Source organism: Hyperoodon ampullatus (genome assembly GCF_949752795.1).
Source record: "Hyperoodon ampullatus genome assembly, chromosome: 18".
NCBI classification, from domain to species: domain Eukaryota; kingdom Metazoa; phylum Chordata; class Mammalia; order Artiodactyla; family Ziphiidae; genus Hyperoodon; species Hyperoodon ampullatus.
The window spans coordinates 14,295,525-14,317,694 of record NC_136931.1 but is presented as its reverse complement, the minus strand read 5'-3'; the positions used below and the strand labels follow the sequence as shown (position 1 = coordinate 14,317,694).

Below are 22,170 nucleotides of genomic sequence, written 5' to 3'. Positions count from 1 at the left end.
GGTCTCTTGTAGACAGCATATATATGGGTCGTGTTTTGGTATCCATTCAGCAAGACTGTGTCTTTTGGTTGGAGCATTTAATCCATTCACGTTTAAGGTAATTATCGATATTTATGTCCCTATGACCATTTTCTTAATTGTTTTGGGTTTGTTTTTGTAGGTCCTTTTCTTCTCTTGTGTTTCCCCCTTAGAGAGAAGTTCCTTTAGCATTTGTTGTAGAGCTGGTTTGGTGGTGCTGAATTCTCTTAACTGTTGCTTGTCTGTAAAGCTTTTGATTTCTGCATCGAATCTGAATGAGATCCTTGCCGGGTAGAGTAATCTTGGTTGTAGGTTCTTCCCTTTCATCACTTTAAGTATATCATGCCCTCCCTTCTGGCTTGTAGAGTTTCTGCTGAGAAATCAGCTGTTAACCTTATGAGAGTTCCCTTGTATGTTATTTGTCGTTTTTCCCTTGCTGCTTTCAATAATTTTTCTTTGTCTTTAATTTTTGCCAGTTTGATTACTATGTGTCTTGGCATGTTTCTCCTTGGGTTTATCCTGTATGGGACTCTCTTTGCTTCCTGGACTTAGGTGGCTATTTCCTTTCCCATGTTAGGGAAGTTTTCGACTATAATCTCTTCACATATTTTCTCTGGTCCTTTTTCTCTCTCTTGTCCTTCTGGGACCCCTATAATGAGAATGTTGTTGCGTTTAATGTTGTCCTAGAGGTCTCTTAGGCTTTCCTCATTTCTTTTCATTCTTTTTTCTTTATTCTGTTCTGCAGCAGTGAATTCCACCATTCTGTCTTCCAGGTCACTTATCCGTTCTTCTGCCTCAGTTATTCTGCTATTGATTCCTTCTAGTGTATTTTCATTTCAGTTATTGTATTGTTCATCTCTTTTTGTTTGTTCTTTAATTCTTCTAGGTCTTTGTTAAACATTTCTTGCATCTTCTTGATCTTTGCCTCCATTCTTTTTCCGAGGTCCTGGATCATCTTCACTATCATTATTCTGAATTCTTTTTCTGGGAGGTTGCCTATCTCCACTTCATTTAGTTGTTTTTCTGGGGTTTTATCTTGTTCCTTCATCTGGTACATAGCCCTCTGCCTTTTCATCTTGTCTGTCTTTTTGTGAATGTGGTTTTTGTTCCACAGGCTGCAGGATTGTAGTTCTTCTTGCTTCTGCTGTCTGCCCTCTGGTGGATGAGGGTATCTAAGAGGCTTTTGCAAGTTTCCTGATGCCATCAACATTTTAAATGCCCCTACCCTTTGACCTAGTCATTCCACTCCTATGAATTTATCCTATAGACATAGACACAATATACAAGGATATTCATTGCAACATTGATTATAAGAACAAAAGACTGGGAGCTAATATCTATCAATAGGAGATTGGTTAAATAAATGATGGCAGAATTCAATGATGGAGTAAAATGCAGTTGTTAAAAAGAGTGAGGCAACTCCATATGCACTGATTAATTATCCCCCAGTGGAAAAAGGAAAGTACAGAACAGGAGTGCCTATGTGTAAACAATAACACATATATGAACGTGGGTTTATATTCATGCATTATCTTTATATTCATACAAGGACAGATAAGATAATTTTGTAACCTTGGTTACCTCAGGGGAGGGGAACAGTTGGCTTGAGGGGAGGGGAGATGGGCACAAGGGTAACATGCTTTTCATTGTCCTATCTATTCAAAAATAAAAATGAAATATTAAAAAAAAAAATAAGGCCACACCTTGTCCTGGGACACAATGATATAGAATATTCAACAGGGAGACATACCTTAGTGAAGTTACCAGTCTTATTGATGTCCAAAGAATTCTATGGCTTCTAAGCAGTAAAGAAGAGACCCACCAAGGGAGGATTTTAGACTAACCTTGGACTTCTCCACAGTTTTTGATCAATTCTCTTGATCATAAAGGGATTGTAGTAGTAATTGGCATTTATATACCATACACTATGTGCTAGGCACTGCTCTGAACGCATCACAAATATATTAACTCATTTCATCCTCTTAAAAAAAGCTAGGTACTATTATTGCCCCTGTTTTACAGATGGAGAAACTGGGGGCTAGGAAGGCCAAGCAAGTTTGCCCAAGTTCACAGAGCTAGTATCTGGCAGAGCGAGGATTTGAACCCAAGCAGTCTGGCTTCAGAGTCCACGATCTTACAATTAATATCTCTTGTATAAGAAATTTTCTTCAGTTTTTTTTTTTATTTCAAACATGATTTTTTAAAATAAATTAGTCTAATTCCATTTTTGTAAAATTTTATTTATCTGTCACGTTTGGAGTAATGTTTTACCAAATGTGAACTCTGAGAAATAATATCTTGTGAAGTTTTGAATGAATTTCTAACTTCTTCTTTGTGCTTTTGTATATAATATAAAATTTTGTGGATATGTATCATTTCCACAAAACAGCAAAGTCATTTCTCTGGGGGAAAAAGTGTTTAAGTCAATCTCCAAGATATTTAAACACCAAGCATTGCAATGCCTAGTGCTGCAGATACCATGGTCTACAAGAATGACTTCTAAATTGTGGCAAGCCACCTGGGCCAAGTGGCCAGCGGGCCTTTCAGAGGGGATTAGCCAACTGAGGAGTCATTACCCTCTCTCTGACTCTTGAATCCGGTGATTGGCTTTATCAACTGAAACCATCTGATCGTGTCACTGAAGTGCACAGTTAAATACCTGAACCTTCAAACTCAGTGAAGAGGAAAGTGCCCTGTAAACAGATTTGTTGCTGTGGGCATTCTTCCTGACTGCCTCAGGGCACTTTCTGCAAAACCAGGAGGTGGCTTTCGTGCCGATTAAATGTGGGGATTAAGCGATTCCTAAAAAAGCCAACTCAGAGCCAGGCTTTCTATGGGAAGGTGTTTCTGTAGCCTTGGCATCAAGGAACACATGGGGATTTGAATCAAAGAGAGAAAAGAACAAACACAATCTACCGAACAAACTCTGTACGGCTCTGGAGTGTCATTTTAAGTTGAATAGAAAACAGCGGAAAGTGGATACCACTATGCTGAAGAGTTAGAATTGGAGACGTTAGAAAAGAAATTAAATTACCTAATCCATCCCTTTCTGGGTCACCCTCTACAGAGCCCCTCCACCATGGGGTCCTTTAGAAAGCCTTTTTAAATTTTTCTTAAGCAAAGAACTTTTCCCACTTATCTAGGAAGAGCGTTTTACAATCTAATTTATTTTCAGTTAAGAATATTTCGTAATAGTTATTCATTGCAGATTTTCCTTTTACAACTCCTCAATCCTTACAACCTCACAATGCTTATCATCTCTTTTTTCTAATCATTTTTCTTCAAATTTTTCTTGCTTTCATTTTCAACTATTAAAAAATATATATGTGTGTAAGTGCATAGAGATAGATAGATATGGGTAGATATAGATATCGATAGCGATATACTAGCTGTTTAACTATGTAAAGTGTGGATACATAGTTATGGATAAAGTGTATATATACGTATTTCCTACTAATCTGTGTGTCTGTATGTATATGTATGTGTGTGTGTGTGTGTATATATATATATATATATATATATATATATATATATAACTTTAGTTGTCCTATTTCATGTATCAGGTTGGAAATGCACAGTATGGATGTTGGTAATTCCCCATTATCTTGTTTGTAGCCTATTAAACTGGAGATGGGTGAAGAAAAAGACCTGCTGGTCAAATTCAACCCTTCCTATAAAAACGATTTGAATACCTGGGTGGCAGAAGAAGTTCTAGAAATCAAGTATGTGGAGCACCCTCAAGTGGACAGCCTGCACCTGCGTGGAGAAGTGAATTACCCCAACCTCACCTTTGAGACCATGGAGCTAGATTTTGGCTGTATCCTGAACGATACTGAGGTGATCCACTACATCACAGTCACCAACTGCAGCCCCCTGGTTGTGAAGTTTCGCTGGTTCTTCCTGGTGGATGATGAGGAAAATCAGATAAGGTACCAACTAGCGTGGCAATCCTGCAGAGCTCTCCCCTGCTCTTCATTTTTTTTCTCCTTCGGGCTTTGCACTTGGTTTCCTGTATTCAGAGTACTGGTCTTTCATGAATACTTTCACTTCCAACAGCTAATCATTGACAGAAGGAACAAAGAGCCATGGTCCATCCTAGGTTTCCAAACAGGAAAAGCAGATAAAACATCTCTGAAAGCCCCAATTGCCACCAAATTAACAAAGTGATATCCCTAAGCCTGCTCTAATTTTGAATCTAGTGGTTGGATCATTAGAAATTTATCACTAAAAATAGTCTTCATAGAGTTTCCTTAATAAGCATTTCAAACCCAAAGCATGAATTGAGCAGGATGATACATGAGATGTGTGCTGCCCTGAGCTCTACCTTCTGCATATTTCAGTGGGTTCCATTATGGCCCATATATGTACGTAGGTATATAGATATATACTTATGTACAAAATAGTGGGAGGTGGTGAGTGCCGGAAGGGAAAAGCCGTCTTTACAATATTTGGGTTTAGAAGTGTCTTTCCTGTTCAGTTAGAAGCTAAAGCCACCTTAATTTGGAAAACACTCCCTTAAAGAACTAGGAACAGCCTATTTCAGTCAAGCCTCAGTAACAGTTTCATGTGGGTCAAAAGCCATGTTGTTGGCCAGGATGAATGGGCTTGTGCATATTTCCTTATTGGATGTTTGGACAGCTCGGTTTTCAACACCTGAATTTTGAACGGCCATTCTTAACTGGGAAAGTCTCATGTTATTTCTTGGCTGGTCGATGCTTCCTGTACACAATCCTCATCTTGTGTATGATAGCCATCCTTTCCTTTCCTGTGCCTGTTTCCATGGTAACTATGGCTTGCTCTGGATGTCTTCCATAAACATCTGATGATGATCCAGTGTAGCACCGAAGCCGGTTCTGGGCCTGAGTGATGGAGCCTGCTCGTTAGGTGCCAATGACTGTTCAGGTTTGGGATGAAATTCTGTAGATGGTGAACGTTTAAAATAATTATGGAAAAATCAGCCAACCTGACTTAATGAGTTTCGAACACCAGATTGTGTGAAGTTATTCTGATGGAACACAGCTAAATGAGTTTTTTCTATCTGGGAGCAAGGGACATGCTTTATTTATCTTTTTATTTTCGAGAGGCCATTTCCATAATTAAAATGATGACATTTTGAAAATGTTCTTGGCCAGTACTGGAGATGATACACTTAATTTTCATTGGCTTAAGCACTCATTTAACCATTTTTTTCCTTTCTTCTTTATCTTCTAATACCTTGATACTGAGCCTCTGCTTATATTTCATTTGTTCATTCATTGATTCATTGATTGATTCATTCATTCAGAGAGTCACTCAGAAACCATTTGATAAGTGGCTCTTATGCAGCAGATAATGGGTGAGGTATCAGGGATACAAAAATGAGTAAGACATGATAGCTGGACTGAGGCTGTTGGGGAAACAAATGTGTAAGCCATGACACATGATAGTGCCAGCCTCTGAGGGATGCCGGGGGAATGAGTGCTCGCAGGAGTCAGAGAAGGCTGCACTGAGAGGCACAGTTAAATGCTCCAGATGGAGAAGCAGGGAAACACTCTCAGTAACAGGAATAGCATGTATATAAGTTCGGATTCATGGATTCTGTTGCAAGTGACAAGAAACCTGGCCCTAAGTAAAAGTGAAAAGCAGGGACTTCCCTGGTGGTGCAGTGGTTAAGAATCTGCCTGCCAATGCAGGGGACACGCGTTTGAGCCCTGGTCTGGGAAGATCCCACATGCCGCAGAGCAACTAAGCCCGTGAGCCACAACTACTGAGCCTGCGCTCTAGGGCCCGCGAGCCACAACTACTGAGCCCACGCGCCTAGAGCCTGTGCTCCACAACAAGAGAAGCCACTGCAATGAGAAGGCCACACACTGCAACGAAGAGTAGCCCCCGCTCACCACAACTAGAGAAAGCCTGCACACAGCAATGACAACCCAACGCAGCCAAAAAACAAATAAATTTTTAAAAAATATTTTTCTAAAAAAAAAGAAAATGAAAAGCAAAGTTCATTCACTGGTTCCCACAACTCAAAAGTCCAAGTTCATTCTGGCTTCTGGCCTGGCTTAAAGCAAGGACTCAAACGATGTTACTGGAGCCAGGGTCCCTGTCTCAGCTCTGCTCTCTGTCATGAGTTAGCCGCGTTCTCGGATCACCTTTTCTCCCGTGGTCACCAAGTGTTGCCAGCACTCCTGGGGCCATGTCTGTGCAGATTCTGAGCCACTGGAAAGGAACATGAGCCTTGGTCCCAGAACTTCCAGAAGATGCACTCTGATGGGACCATCTTAATCACCTTTCCTGTCCCCTCCCCTCACTGGTCACCATCAGGGGAGGGTGAAGCTCTTGATTAGCATTGGCCTGGCCGTGTGCCCCACACCAAATGCTGCAGTGATGACCTCAGAACCACATGGACTGAAGGGGTGGGAGTGAGGCAGATCTCCAGGCAAAAAACTGCAATATAGGAGAAGGAATGCGGGAGAGGCAGGTGGCACGCCCCATCAGTGTCCACAGGGGACCCGTCAGTGCAGCCACAGTGCAGACTTCATCAATGGGGGGCAGTCCGGGGAGGCGAGGCTGGGCAGGTAGGTTGGCAGCAGTGTGTGAGAGGCCTGGTATTCCATGATAAGGCACTTAGACTCTTTCTTGGAGGCAGTGGTGGGATTTGTAATCAGGAGAGTGACAGAGTCGGGTTTTTTCAGAAAGATAACCCTTAGCAGCATTCAGCACAGTTGTTCAACCCCTCCTTCCTGAAACACATTCCTTTCATGGCTTGAGTAGCACCGTACTCTCCTGCTTTTCCTCTTGTCCCCTCGACTGACTACTTCTCAGCTCTCGGCCAGCAGCAGCTCTGCTGGAGTTGTAGGATGCAGGGCTCCCTCCTAGGCCGTCTGCTCTTCCTGGAGTTGCATTCACCGACAGCTTCACTTAGCCCCGGTTGCAGAGGCTTCTGAATGCGTATCTCCACCAAGACCCCTCGGAGTTCTAAGTCCATCACCTTCTTGACGTCTCCTCCTGGATGTCTCGCAGGTGACTTGTGTCCAGCGTACCCCACTCCAGTCTCAGGTTCTCCCCTGCCCCCTCCCTGCCTCTCCTACAGGGCCCTTGTTCCAGTAAATGACATCACTGTCCTGAGAGGCATCCAGATTCCCTCCTCTCCCTTACCCCACGCATCAAATCCATCACCAAGTTCTACCTATTCCATCTTCTAGAAACCTCTCATTCCCATCTCCACGGTTGTTACCCTAGTTGAAACCCCGATTGCTCCTGCCTGGACCATTGTGACAGCCCCTGACTGGGCTCTCTGCCTCCACTCCTGTGCCACAGTCCATCACCCCTTCAGCAGACAAGCGATGAGCATGTCACTGCCCTGGTTTTCAGCATTGAAGGACACCCATGCTTCTTGGGATAAAGTACAAAATACTCACTGTGTTCTTCAAGGCTCAGCTGCCCCTGTGCTGCCCCTGAATTCCTCTCCAGCTTCTTCTCACTTTGCCCTCCCCTTACCACACTGACTTCTTTCTATTTACCCACCATGCCGGCCTCTTTCCTGCCCAGTGGTGGTTTGCTGTCTAACTGCCCTCTCTCTGCTGGGAGCTCTCCCCTCTCCTCACCTAGTTAGCCCTGCTGCCTCACTAAGTCTTCAGCTTAAACCTCCTTCCCCAGGAAGCCTTCTCCGAGACCCTGCCCTACCCAAGGTCCCCTGTTATAGGCACCAGTAGCCTATCTCCTTGGTGACTCATCACATTTGCAACTATGGCTAATGGTCAACTTCCTAGCTGGCGCTTAATCCCCATGAGACTAGGGAGCACATCTGTTCTGTTGCCTCTGGATCCCAGAGCCCAGCACAGTCCATAGCACAGTCCTCAAAAGGTATTTTCTAGTTAATCAACTGCTCTCCCTGCCCCTGGTGTTTGTAGTGAGAGGAGAGTCATTTCATAACTGGTTTAACATTCTTTTCTGTTGGCTTCCTGGCACCTGCCAAATGGAAAGGTTCAAGGCATAAATATCACCTTGAAGAGAAAAAACAATGCCACTTGCTGTCTAGACAGGCTCTGTCTGTGCAGCCTGTCAGAAAAACATGAACCACTCATTGGCTAAAGGTCACTTTTATTAGATATACCAACACGAACCTTTCTTTTCCAATCAGAATTCTTCTAAGCCTTAGAATTCTTCTAACTAGTAAAAGAAACAAAAGCATAAAAGAAGTTTTCTTCTTCTTTTATTAGGCAGGATATGAGGAGGCCTAGACTCTCAACATTCCTGCCTGTCACAACACGTATACATCACACGTGTGTGTGTGCGTGCACATGTGGGAGCATGTGTGTGCACATGCATGTGTACATGCATGTCTGTGCATTTGGGAATGAGTGTGTGTGTGTGTGTGTGTGATTTTGTAGGGAATTCTGACTCAGACATTCAAAGCATCTCTCTTGTTTGAGCATATTTTTGGTTCCAAGTTGGCCCTCATGTCATACATAAGAACAAAGAGAGAAGTAAAGTGGGCAAGCGTGTTAGGTAAGCACTCCCTAAGCCAGTCATTGCCTTAGAAACCCACTCATCCTTGCGAGTCCACGTGCATGACAGTGTTCTAGACTGAGTTTGATAGATAACAGTCCATGCGCTCACGCGTACGCAAGTAATGAGGAAGCTGGGAGGACATATCAGGGCTGGGCATGGCTGCTGGCACAGCAGCACTGCAGAAACGTGCCCTTTCTTTGGCCTAACTGCTTACCCGGATAAGAGCACGATGTTTTGTGGCATCTGTGTGAAAGGGGAGCACAGGGAAGCCGACACTGACACCAGGCTTTGCTTTTAAGAGACCAGAGAGAATCAAGCAGATGCTGGCTCAGCTGGCGTCTATGCCCAGACTCAGAGCTGCAAGCTGAGGCGATGTTAGAACTTGGAGCATGTGGGCCGCATGGTCCCCAAGGACAGCTTTGCCTTTTTGCTTCCAAATCAGATTATAAATAAACCAAATACAAGAGCCTAAGGGAGCCCAGCCTGACAGCAAAGGAACATGTGTTGTTCTCACACTGATTTTTTTGTGATGAGCATCAGTTGTCCAATATTGTGATTGGAAGAGGAGGGTGGAAGGGCTGGAAGTGGGGTGGAGGGTCCTTATCGCCTGGATGCTTCTGTCTGTCTCTTCATCACCCCTCAATTTCTCTTGCTTTGAAAGTGGAACTTTTTAAAGACATGGTATCAGTGGTAGTTGAGGTCCTGGGCTGTGGAATCGGACATGGCTGGTTAGAATCCCAGCCCTGTTCTAAACACATGACCCCGTGCCCTGGTTTACTTATCTGTAAAATGGGGATAATGCAGAAACCGAAAAGACTTGCTGTGAGCACTAAATGTTTATAAAGTGCATGTGTCTTTGAGATGACACATGAAAGAAAAATCTGAACTTGGTGGCTGTTTTCAGGTCTCAAAGGGTCCCTTCTTCTCCATTCCTTCCCACCAAGTGCTGCTAAGTGAAGCACTCCCCAGGATCCTAAAGTGTTGGAACCATAGGGTCCTTAGACACCAACGTGATGGACTCAGCGCCTTTTCCTTCTGGAGGTTAGAAAATTCCTTTCCTGTACCAGGCTACATTCATCAAGGCTGAAGCCAGGCCCTCAAAGGCCACAGTCCTTGTGTGGTCAGGAGGGCCAGGCCCAGAGTGCCCTCTGTCTTCCCCACCACTCATCCCTGCAGCCAGGTAAGCCCAGACCCATGATCAAGGACTGGCCCCTGCTTTGCCCAAGGGTCCAATCAAGAAAACAGAAATGTTTAGGGGGAAAATAAAACATGGTTCTTTATATTTCTTTCAAAAAAAATAATTTTATTGAATCCCATGGGTCAGGCAGTGGGCATCCTTGCATCCCAGCCTTCCAGGGCTGCTCAGTGTGCCAAGAGCCTAGCCTCTAAGGCAGCCTTCTACTCAGCCACCTGCCCCATGTGACCTTGGTGGATGGCTGAGGGTCCCTGAGCCTCGGCTTCCTTGCCTGAAATGAGGGTGATCATAATGGCATCTCCCACATACGGATGTGGTGAGGATTGTCTCAGCCCCTACTGCAGAGCTCTTGGATCTGTGTGTCACATAATAAATGCTCAGTAAGTGTCAGGTGTTACGGCCATTCCTTTATTGAGGAAATTGAGTGGATTGGCACCCCTGTAATGCTAATACAGGACCTATCTGAGAAGCAGAATCCCAGAGGTGGCTTGAAAACATCTCCTGAAATCAGTCAGAAGCCATTTCAGGACACAGAGAGGCCTTACGGGGTCTGAGGGCCGCAGGTGTCTCTTGCTAGCTTGAGCTTCTGTCCGTTCAATAAATATCCCTCTGTCTTCCCCACAGGCCCTGCACCTCTCAGAATCCTTCAAGCTTCTGCAGTTGTTGTTTTTTTTTCCACCTCCCAGAGAAGTTTGGATAAGAGACAAAAGCGAGCGTGGAGCCTGGGGTCTAGAGGGAAAGCAGTTCTGATGAGGGAGCAAAAAGGGTCAAAAGAGGGAACAGAAGTGGCCACAGCTGGCCTCAGGCAAAGTGCCAAGTCAAGTTCTTATGCCCCTCCCACCCCCTTTCTTCCCTAACTCTCCCCCTGCTTGTACTTGAGCCAGAATGACAGTTTAACAGCCCAAAGAATGAATCCAGTGCAAACAGGGGCTATCCCCCTCGCCTGTATTAGTTTCCTATTGCTGCTGTAACAAATCACCATAAGCTGATGCTGCCAGGAAGTAGACAGCACACCTAAAGGATTAGTCTAGATGAGATTAAGAAAGGTAGCAGAGGCCTGAAGGGACAAGGGATGAGAGTCTTAACCAGAACCTCTGTGGCCTCCCTTACCAACTCAAGGTGTTATGTGACCTGCTCTTCTGAATCATGTATGGCTGAGGGTTGAGGAGAAGTTGACCTTAAGAATATTCACTGAGCAGTAGTGCAGAAGTACTGGGGGTTAGAACTTCAACATAGTATTTCAAAGGGGACCGATTCAACACATAACAGTCTTTAATTAAAAAAAAATTAAATCAGTAAATATGTGAATAAACATTTGAAGAGTAAAAAGGTCATGGTATCAGAAGCCCATGAGTCAGGGAAATGGTAGCAATATGACTGGAAAATTCTGCAGGGCCAGGTCAGGTCCGGTGTTGTAGGCCATGCTGAGGAGTTTGATTTTTTTCAAAATGTAGTGAAAAGCCATGGAAGGGTTTAAAGTAAGTGAGTTAGAGAGAGTGACATGGGCTACCATGGACCAGAGTCAACAGAAATGGTAGTCCTTAGACTAACAGAACTGCAAGAGGTCATTATCAAAGGGGGAGCAGGCTCATTAAAGGCACTTGCACTGGGTATACTTAAGGAAGAAGGAAAATTATCTCAGCCATATGTCTGAGTTGCAAGGAGGATTTCTGAACCAAGAAAATGGTATATTATGGGTAAAATTAAAATACCATTAACTACATAAAATAATCATGTAAAATATTAATATAGGACTGAAATACTATATAGTATGGAAGGGGAGAAATGAAAGATTTTAGGTCTTTGAGTTGTTCCAGAAGAGGGAAAAGGTAAGCTTTTAACATAAATTTAAGTAAAGAAAAGAAGTAAAAGTATTTTATTACTAGAAGAAAAAAAGTGAAGGGGAAAAATGTAGTCAATCCAAAGTAAATAAAAAATTAGGGGAAGGGGTGACATGGAAAAGATACACAGAAATAAATAAATAAAAATTACAAAATAAGATGATAAAATAAATCCAAATGTATCAGTAATTGAAATCACTGTAAATAAAACTAAGAAAATGATTGTGCTTTTGGATTTTACTCACAATTATTTTAAAAAGGGATACCTGAAAAATAAGGATACAGTAATATAAAAGGATGGGAAAAGATAGAACAGGCATATAATGGAGGGAGTTCTGAGGAAGCTATGAAACATCAGTTAAAATAGACTTCATTTTTTAAAAAATTTTTATCAGAGTATAGTTGATTTACAATGTTGTGTTATTTTCTGCTGTACAGCAAAGTGAATCAGTTATACACACATATATATATATATACATATATAATCTTTTTTAGATTCTTTTCCCATATAGGTTATTACAGAGTACTGAGTAGAGTTCCCTGTGCTATACAGTAGGTCCTTTTTAGTTATCTGTTTTCTATATCGTAGTGCGTATATGTCAATCCCAGTCTCCCAGTTTATCCCTCCCCCACCTTTCCCCCCTCGTAACCAAAAATGGACTTTAAAACAAAAAAGCATTACCAGAGGTCAAGCAGGTTACTAGGTCAGTTCATCAGAAAGATATAATAATCCTAAACTTCATACATCTCAAAACATAACTTCAAAATACATAAAGCAAATCAAATCCCCTATCTTTAATAACACTCTCTCGAGCAGACAGAAAATCAGCAAGACTCTATAGCTTACATTGCCGCATGTAGTAGCCACCAAACCTCACGTAGCTATTTAAATTTTTTTTTAACTTTTTAAATTAAAAATGTAGCTCCTTAGTCACACTAGCCACATTTTAAGTGTCCAGTAACCACGTGTGGCTTGCGGCTGTTGTATTGAACAGCACAGATACAGGCCATGTCAGTCACCGTAGAAAATTCTGTTGGACAGCTCTCCTACAGACAGTTCGAACACAATTAACAGGCTCCATATAATATATGTAGAACACCCCATTAAGAAAAAACTCTTCCAACCCTATGGAACACTTATGAAAAATTACCGTATACTAGGGCTTAAAGCAAATCTCAACAAATCTGTTATGTTAGAAATCAATAACAAATATATATTTAAAAATAAACAAGTAAAGAAGAACATAGACATTTTAAAATACACTTCTGAATAACCTATGGGTGAAAAAAATCACAATGAAAATCAGGAAATACTTAAGATTGAATGACGATGAAAAAAATCAGTGGTAATGAAGCTGAAGTGGACTTTTAAAAAATTTTATTGGATTATAGTTGATTTACAATGTTGTGTTAGTTTCAGGTATACAGCAAAGTGATTCAGTTATACATATACATATTTTCATTCTTTTTCAGATTCTTTTCTCATATAGGCTATCACAAAATATTGAGTAGAGTTCCCTGTGCTATACAGCAGGTCCTTGTTGGTTATCTATCTTATGTATACTAGTTTGTGTATGTTAATCCCAAGCTCCCGGTTTATCCCTCCCCCCCACCCCATGCTTCCCCTTTGGTAGCCATAAGTTTGGTTTCAATATCTGTAAGTCTATTTCTGTTTTGTAAATGAGTTCATTTGTATCATTTTTAAAAATTAGATACCACATATGAGTGATATCATATGATATATCTTTCTCTGACTTCACTTAGTATGATAATCTCTGGGTCCATCCATGTTGTTGCAAATGGCATTATTTTGTTCTTTTTTATGGCTGAGTAATATTCCATTGTGTATATGTACCACATCTTCTTTATCCAATCCTCTGTTGATGGATATTTAGGCTGCTTCCATGTCTTGGCTATTGTAAGTAGTGCTGCAGTGAACATTGGGGTGCACGTATCTTTTCGAAATACGGTTTTCTCCAGATATATGCCTAGGAGTGGGACTGCTATATCATATAGTAGTTCTATTTTTATTTATTTATTTTTAATTATGAATTTATTTGGTCATTTTATAATCCTCTATTGGCATATACTTTTTAAAAAATAAATTTATTTATTTTATTTACTTTTGGCTGTGTTGGGTCTTCGTTGCTGCGCACAGGCTTTCTCTAGTTGTGGCGAGCGTCGGCTGCTCTTTGTTGCAGCGTGCGGGCTTCTCATTGCGGTGGCTTCTCTTGTTGTGGAGCACGGGCTTTAGGTGTGCAGGCTTCAGTAGTTGTGGCACGTGGGCTCAGCATTTGTGGCTCATGGGCTCTGGAGCACAGTCTCAGTAGTTGTGGTGCACGGGGCTTAGTTGCTCTGTGGCATGTGGGATCTTCCTGGACCAGGACTTGAACCCGTGTCCCCTGCATTGGCAGGCGGATTCTTAACCACTGTAGACCAGGGAAGTTCAGTAGTTCTATTTTTAGTTTTTTAAGGAACCTCCATACTGTTCTCCATAGTGGTTGTACCAATTTACATTCCCACCGACAGTGTAGGAGGGTTCCCTTTCCTCCACACCGTCTCCAGCATTTATTGTTTGTAGACTTTTTGATGATGACCATTCTGACTGGTGTGAGATGATACCTCACTGTAGTTTTGATTTGCATTTCTCTAATAATTAGTGATGTTGAGCATCTTTTCATGTGCTTTTTTTGGCCATCTGTATGTCTTCTTTGGAGAAATGTCTATTTAGATCTCCTGCCCATTTTTTGATTGGATTGTTTGTTTTTTTGACATACAAACTGCATGAGCTGTTTGTATATTTTGGAGATTAATCCCTTGTTGGTCACTTTGTTGTCAAATATTTTCTCCCATTCTGTGGGTTGTCTTTTCGCTTTGTTTATGGTTTCCTTTGCTTTTAAGTTTAATAAACTCCCATTTGTTTACTTTTGTTTTTATTTTCGTTACTCTAGGAGGTGTGTGCAAAAGGATATTGCTGTGATTTATGTCAGAGAGTGCGTCCTGCCTATGTTTTCTTCTAAGAGTTTTATAGTGTCCGGCCTTAACATTTAGGTCTTTGATCCACTTTGAGTTTATTTTTGAGTATGGTGTTAGAGAATGTTCTAATTTCATTCTTTTACATGTAGCTGTCCAGTTTTCCCAGCAGAAGCTAAAGTGGTCTTAAATGAAAATCTGTAGTCTTAAATCTGTGGTTCCCAACTGAAGGCAATTTTGCCCCCCAGGGGACATTTGGCAATGTCTGGAGATTTATTATTATTATTATTATTATTATTGGCATCAGCATCATCATAACCAGGGGGAGCTACTGGCATCTAGTGGGTAGAGGCCAGGGATGCTACTAAGTATTTTTCAATACACAGGACAGCCCCCAACAACAAAGAATTATCCATTCAAAATATTGATAGTGCTACCATTGACAAGCCCTACTTTAGATGCTATGTTACAAAAGAAAGGAGGCTGAAAATTGAGTTGAACATTCACAGCTATAAAAGTTGGGTAAGTAAATAAACAAATATAGCCAAAGAAAATAGACAGAAGGAAATATTGAATGTATGGCCAGAAACTAATGAAAGAGAAAATTAAATAAAATACAAAGAATCAACAAAGCCAGGAGTCGACTATTTGAAGAGACTGTTAATAAAATTAACAAATTCAGGCAAGACTGATAAAGAAAAAAAAAAGGCACAACCATAACTAGGAATACACAAATGATATAACTACAGTTGCAGCAGATATTAAAAAGATGAAATTTTCATGAGTAACTTTATGGCAAAAATTTGAAAAATTGGATAAAATGAATAAAATCTTAGAAAAATACAACTTATCAAAACTAACTTAAAAAAAAAAAAAGAAATCCCAGCTTACCCTTCCCGCTCCCTGTGTCCTCAAGTCCATTCTCTAGTAGGTCTGCATCTTTATCCCAAGTGGCATGGACATATATACACTACCAAATGTAAAACTGATAGCTAGTGGGAAGCAACTGCATAGCACAGAGAGATCAGCTTGGTGCTTTGTGACCACCTAGAAGGGCGGGGTAGGGAGGGTGGGAGGGAGGGAGACGTAAGAGGGAAGAGATATGGGGATATATGTATATGTATAGCTGATTCACTTTGTTATAAAGCAGAAAGTAACACACCATTGTAAAGCAATTATACTCCAATAAAGATGTTAAAAATAATCCAAATGGTCTTTTAATCACTGAAGAAATTGAATAAATAGCTTCAAGTCCTTCTATAATAAAACACTAGTTCTGATAGACAAAGGCAAGTTTTTCCAAGTATTCAAGGAACAAATAATTATTCCAAACTTACACAAATTCTTTTTTTTATATTACTTATTTTTTATTGGAGTATAGTTAATGTACATTATTGTGTAAGTTACAGGCGTATAATATAGTGATTCACAATTTTAAAGGTTATACTCCATTTATAGTTATTATAAAATACTAGCTATATTTTCCATGTTGTACAATATATCCTTTTAGCTTATTTTATAACAGTTTCTTATTTTTGTTATTTTTTTGTTCTTATTTGATAACATAATAGTTTCTACCTCTTAATCCCCTACCCCAATATTGCCCCTCCCCTCTTCCCTCTCCCCACTGGTAACCTCTAATTTGTTCTGTACATCTGTGAGTCTGTTTCTTTTTTGTTATATTCACTAGTTTGTTGTATTCTTTACATTCCATATATGTGATGTCATACAGCATTTGTCTTTCTCTGTGTGACTTACTTCATGTAGCATAATGTTCTCCAAGTCCATCCATGTTGTTGCAAATAGCAAAATGTCCTTCCTTTTCTATGGCTGAGTAATAGTCCACTGTACATATATACCACATCTTTATCCACTCATCTGTTGATGGACACTTAGGTTGCTTCCATATATTGGCAATTATAAATAATGCTGCTATGAACATTGGGATACATGTATCTTTTCAAATTAATGGGTTTTTTTTTCTATATATACCCAGGAATGGAATTGCTAGGTCACATGATAGTTCTATTTTTAATTTCTTGAGAAACCTCCATACTGTTTTTTGCAGTGGCTGCACCAATTTATGTTCCCACCAACAGTATTTGAAGGTTCCCTTTTCTTCACATCCTTTCCAACATTTGTTATTTGTGTTCTTTTTTAATGATAACCATTCTGACAGGTGTGAGGTGATATCTCATTGTGGTTTTGATTTGAATTTCCCTAGTGATGTTGAGCATCTTTTCATGTGCCTGTTGGCCATCTGCATGTCTTCTTTGGAAAAAACATCTATTCAGGTATTCTGCCCTTTTTTTTTTAATACCTTTATTGGAGTATAATTGCTTTACAATGTTGTGTTAGTTTCTGCTTTATAACAAAGTGAATCAGCTATACATATACATAGATCTCCATATCTCCTCCCTCCTGCCTCTCACTCCCACCCTCCCTATCCCACCCTTCTAGGTGGTCACAAAGCACCGAGCTGATCTCCCTGTGCTATGTGGCTGCTTCCCACTAGCTATCTATTTTACATTTGGTAGTGTATATATGTCCATGCCACTCTCTCACTTCGTCCCAGGTTACCCCTCCCCCTGCTTGTGTCCTCAAATGCATTCTCTACATCTGCATCTTTATTCCTGTCCTCCCCCTAGGTTCCTCAGAACCTTTTTTTTTTATTCCATATATATGTGTTAGCATACAGTATTTGTTTCTCTCTTTCTGACTTACTTCACTCTGTATGACAGACTCTAAGTCCATCCACCTCAGTAGAAATAACTCAATTTCGTTTCTTTTTATGGCTGGGTAATATTCCACTGTATATATGTGCCACATCTTCTTTATCCATTCATCAGTCGATGGACACTTAGGTTGCTTCTATGTCCTGGCTATTGTAAATAGAGCTACAATGAACATTGTGGTACATGACTCTTTTTGAATTATGGTTTTCTCAGGGTATATGCCCAGTAGTGGGATTGCTGGATCGTATAGTACTTCTATTTTTAGTTTTTTTAAGGAACCTCCATACTGTTCTCCATAGTGGCTGTATCAATTTACATTCCCACCAGCAGTGCAAGAGGATTCCCTATTCTCCACACCCTCTCCAGCATTTATTGTTTGTAGATTTTCTGATGATGGCCATTCTGACTGGTGGGAGGTGATACCTCATTGTAGTTTTGATTTGCATTTCTCTGATGATTAGTGATGTTGAGCATCCTTTCATGTGTTTGTTGACCATCTATATATCTTCTCTGGAGAAATGTCTATTTAGGTCTCCTGCCCATTTTTGGATTGGGTTGTTTGTTTGTTTTTTATTTTGAGCTTCATGAGCTGCTTGTAAATTTTGGAGATTAATCCTTTGCCAGTTGCTTCATTTGCAAATATTTTCTCCCATTCTGAGGGTTGTCTTTTCGTCTTGTTTATGTTTTCCTTTGCTGTGCAAAAACTTTTACGTTTCATTAGGTCCCATTTCTTTATGTTTGTTTTTATTTCCCTCTCTCTAGGAGGTGGGTCCAAAAGGACCTTGCTGTGATTTATGTCATAGAGTGTTCTGCCTATGTTTTCCTCTAAGAGTTTTATAGTGTCCAGTCTTACATTTAGGGCTCTAACCCATTTTGAGTTTATTTTTGTGTATGGTGTTAGGGAGTGTTCTAATTTCATTCTTTTACATGTAGCTGTCCAGTTTTCCCAGCACCACTTATTGAAGAGGCTGTCTTCTCCATTGCATATTCTTGCCTCCTCTATCAAAAATAAGGTGACTCTATGTGTGTGCGTTTGTCTTTGGGCTTTCTATCCTGTTCCATTAATCTATATTTCTGTTTGTGTGCCAGTACCATATTGTCTTGATTGCTGTAGCTTTGTAGTATAGTCTGAAGTCAGGGAGCTTGAATCCTCCAGCTCCGTTTTTCTTTCTCAAGATTGCTCTGGCTATTCAGGGTCATTTGTGTTTCCATACAAATTGTGAAATTTTTTGTTCTAGTTCTGTGAAAAATACAATTGGTAGTTTGATAAGAATTGCACTGAATCTGTACATTACTTTGGGTAATATAGTCATTTTCAGAATGTTGATTTTTCCAATCCAAGAACATGGTATATCTCTCCATCTGATTGTATCGTCTTTAATTTCTTTCATCACTATCTTGTAGTTTTCCGAGTACAGGTCTTTTCCCTCCTTAGGTAGGTTTATTCCTAGCTTTTTTATTCTTTTTGTTGCAATGCTAAATGGGAGTGTTTCCTTAATTTCTCTTTCAGATTTTTCATCATTACTGTATAGGAATGGAAGAGATTTCTGTGCATTCATTTTGTATCCTGCTACTTTACCAAATTCATTAATTAGCTCTAGTAGTTTTCTGGTAGCATCTTTAGGATTCTCTATGTATAGTATCATGTCATCTGCAAACAGTGACAGCTTTACTTCTTCTTTTCCAATTTGGATTTCTTTTATTTATTTTTCTTCTCTGATTGCTGTGGCTAAAACTTCCAAAACTATGTTGAATAATAGTGGTGAGAGTGGGTAACCTTGTCTTGTTCCTGATCTTAGTGGAAATGGTCTCAGTTTTTCACCATTGAGAATGATGTTGGCTGTGGGTTTGTCGTATATGGCCTTTATTATGTTGAGGTAAGTTCCCTCTATGCCCACTTTCTGGAGGGTTTTTATCATAAATGGTATTGAATTTTGTCGAAAGCTTTCTCTGCATCTGTTGAGATGATCATGTGGTTTTTCTCCTTCAATTTGTTAATATGGTGTATCACATTGATCGATTTGCATATATTGAAGAATCCTTGCATCCTGGGATAAACCCCACTTGATCATGGTGTATGATCCTTTTCATGTGCTGTTGGATTCTGTTTGCTAGTATTTTGTTGAGGATTTTTGCATCTTTATTCATCAGTGTTATTGGCCTGTAGTTTCCTTTTTATGTAATGTCTTTGTCTGGTTTGGTATCAGGGTGATGGTGGCCTCATAGAATGAGTTTGGGAGTGTTCCTCCCTCTGCTATATTTTGGAAGAGTTTGAGAAGGATAGGTGTTAGCTCTTCTCTAAATGTTTTCATGTTTAGAATTTTCCTGTGAAGCCATCTGGTCCTGGGCTTTTGTTTGTTGGAAGATTTTTAATCACAGTTTCAATTTCAGTGCTTGTGATTGGTCTGTTTATATTTTCTATTTCTTCCTGGTTCAGTCTCGGAAGGTTGTGCTTTTCTGAGAATTTGTCCATTTCTTCCAGGTTGTCCATTTTATTGGCATAGAGTTGCTTGTAGTAGTCTCTCATGATCCTTTGTATTTCTGCAGTGTCAGTTGTTACTTCTCCTTTTTCATTTCTAATTCTGTTGATTTGAGTCTTCTCCCTTTTTTTCTTGATGGGTCTGGCTAATGGTTTATCAATTTTGTTTATCTTCTCAAAGAACCAGCTTTTCGTTTTATTGATCTTAGCTATTGTTTCCTTCATTTCTTTTTCATTTATTTCTGATCTGGTCTTTATGATTTCTTTCCTTCTGCTGACTTTGGGTTTTTCTTTTTCTTCTTCTCTAATTGCTTTAGGTGTAAGGTTAGGTTGTTTATTTGAGATGTTTCTTGTTTCTTGAGGTAGGATTGTGTTGGTATAAACTTCCCTCTTAGAACTGCTTTTGCTGCATCCCTTAGGTTTCGGGTCATCGTGTTTTCATTGTCATTTGTTTCTAGGGTTTTTTTTTTGTTTTTTGTTTGTTTGTTTTGTTTTGTTTTTTGCGGTACGCAGGCCTCTCACTGTTGTGGCCTCTCCTGTTGCAGAGCACAGGCTCCGGACGCGCAGGCTCAGCAGCCATGGCTCACGGGCCCAGCCGCTCTGTGGCATGTGGGATCCTCCCGGACCGGGGCATGAACCCACGTCCCCTGCAGCGGCAGGCGGACTCTCAACCACTGCGCCACCAGGGAAGCCCTGTTTCTAGGTATTTTTTGATTTCCTCTTTGATTTCTTCAGTTATCTCTTGGTTATTTTAGTAGTGTAGTGTATTGTTTAGCCTCCATGTGTTTGTATTTTTCACAGACTATTTCCTGTAATTGATATCTAGTCTCATAGTGTTGTGGTCGGAAAAGATACTTGATACAATTTCGATTTTCTTAAATTTACCGAGGCTTGATATGTGACCCAAGATATGATCTATCCTGGAGAATGTTCCATGAGCACTTGAGAAGAAAGTGTACTCTGTTGTTTTTGGATGGAATGTCCTATAAATATCAGTTAAGTCCATCTTGTTTAATGTATCATTTAAAGGTTTTGTTTCCTTATTTAATTTCATTTTGGATGATCTGTCCATTGGTGAAAGTGGGGTGTTAAAGTCCCCTACTATTACTGTGTTACTGTCGATTTCCCCTTTTATGGCTGTTAGCATTTGCCTTTTGTATTGAGGTGCTCCTATGTTGGGTGCATAAATATTTACAATTTTTATATCTTGTTGGATTGATCCCTTGATCATTCTGTAGTGTCCTACTTTGTCTCTTGTAATAGTCTTTATTTTAAAGTCTATTTTGTCTGATATGAGAATTGCTGCTCCAGCTTTCTTTTGATTTCCATTTGCATGGAATATCTCTTTCCGTGCCCTCACTTTCAGTCTATATGTGTCCCTAGATCTGATGTGGGTCTCTTGTAGACAGCATATATACGGGTCTTGTTTTTGTATCCGTTCAGCTAGTCTACGTCTTTAGGTTGGAGCATTTAATCCATTTATATTTACAGTAGTTATCGATATGTGTGTTCCTATTACCATTTTCTTAATTGTTTTGGGTTTGTTATTGTAGGTGTTTTCCTTCTCTTGTGTTTCCTGCCTAGAGAAGTTCCTTCAGCATTTACTGTAAAGCTGGTTTGGTGGTGCTGAATTCTCTTAGCTTTTGCTTGTCTGTAAAGGTTTTAATTTCTCCGTCAAATCTGCATGAGATCCTTGCTGGGTAGAGTGATCTTGGTTGTAGGTTTTTCCCTTTCATCACTTTAAATATGTCCTACCCCTCCCTTCTGGCTCACAGAGTTTCTGCTGAAAGATCAGCCGTTAACCTTAAGGGGATTCCCTTGTATGTTATTTGTTGCTTTTCCCTTGCTGCTTTTAACATTTTTTCTTTGTATTTAATTTTTGGTAGTTTGAATAATATGTGTCTTGATGTGTTTCTCTTTGGATTTATCCTGTATGGGACTCTCTGTGCTTCCTGGACTTGATTCACTAGTTCCTTTCCCATATTAGGGAAGTTTTCAACTCTAATATCTTCAAATATTTTCTCGCTCCCTTTCTTTTTCTCTTCTTCTTCTGCAACCCCTATAATTCGAATGTTGGTGCATTTAATGTTGTCCCAGAGGTCTCTGAGACTGTCCTCAATTCTTTTCATTCTTTTTTCTTTATTCTGCTCTGTGGTAGTTATTTCCACTATTTTATCTTCCAGGTCACTTATCTGTTCTTCTGCCTCAGTTATTCTGCTATTGATTCCTTCTAGAGAATTTTTAGTTTCATTTATTGTGTTGTTCATCATTGTTTGTTTGCTCTTTAAATCTTCTAGTTCCTTGTTAAACGTTGTATTTCTCCATTCTATTTCCAAGATTTTGGATCATCTTTACTATCATTACTCTGTAATGATATCATTACTCGCTATCATTAGATATCATTACTCTATCATTACTATCATTAAAAAATTCTTT

At 40.1% G+C, this 22,170-nt stretch overlaps 1 protein-coding gene across 1 annotated transcript in view; it reads left to right on the top strand.

The window, feature by feature from the left end:
- HYDIN (HYDIN axonemal central pair apparatus protein) overlaps positions 1-22,170 on the top strand; it is a gene marked incomplete at its 5' end in the record, with an annotated part of 359,388 nt that overhangs the window by 182,053 nt on the left and 155,165 nt on the right. The window contains one exon of the mRNA XM_079723315.1: positions 3,634-3,947. Coding sequence (XP_079579441.1) covers positions 3,634-3,947 — 314 coding nt within the window. The remainder of the gene's footprint in view (positions 1-3,633; positions 3,948-22,170) is intronic.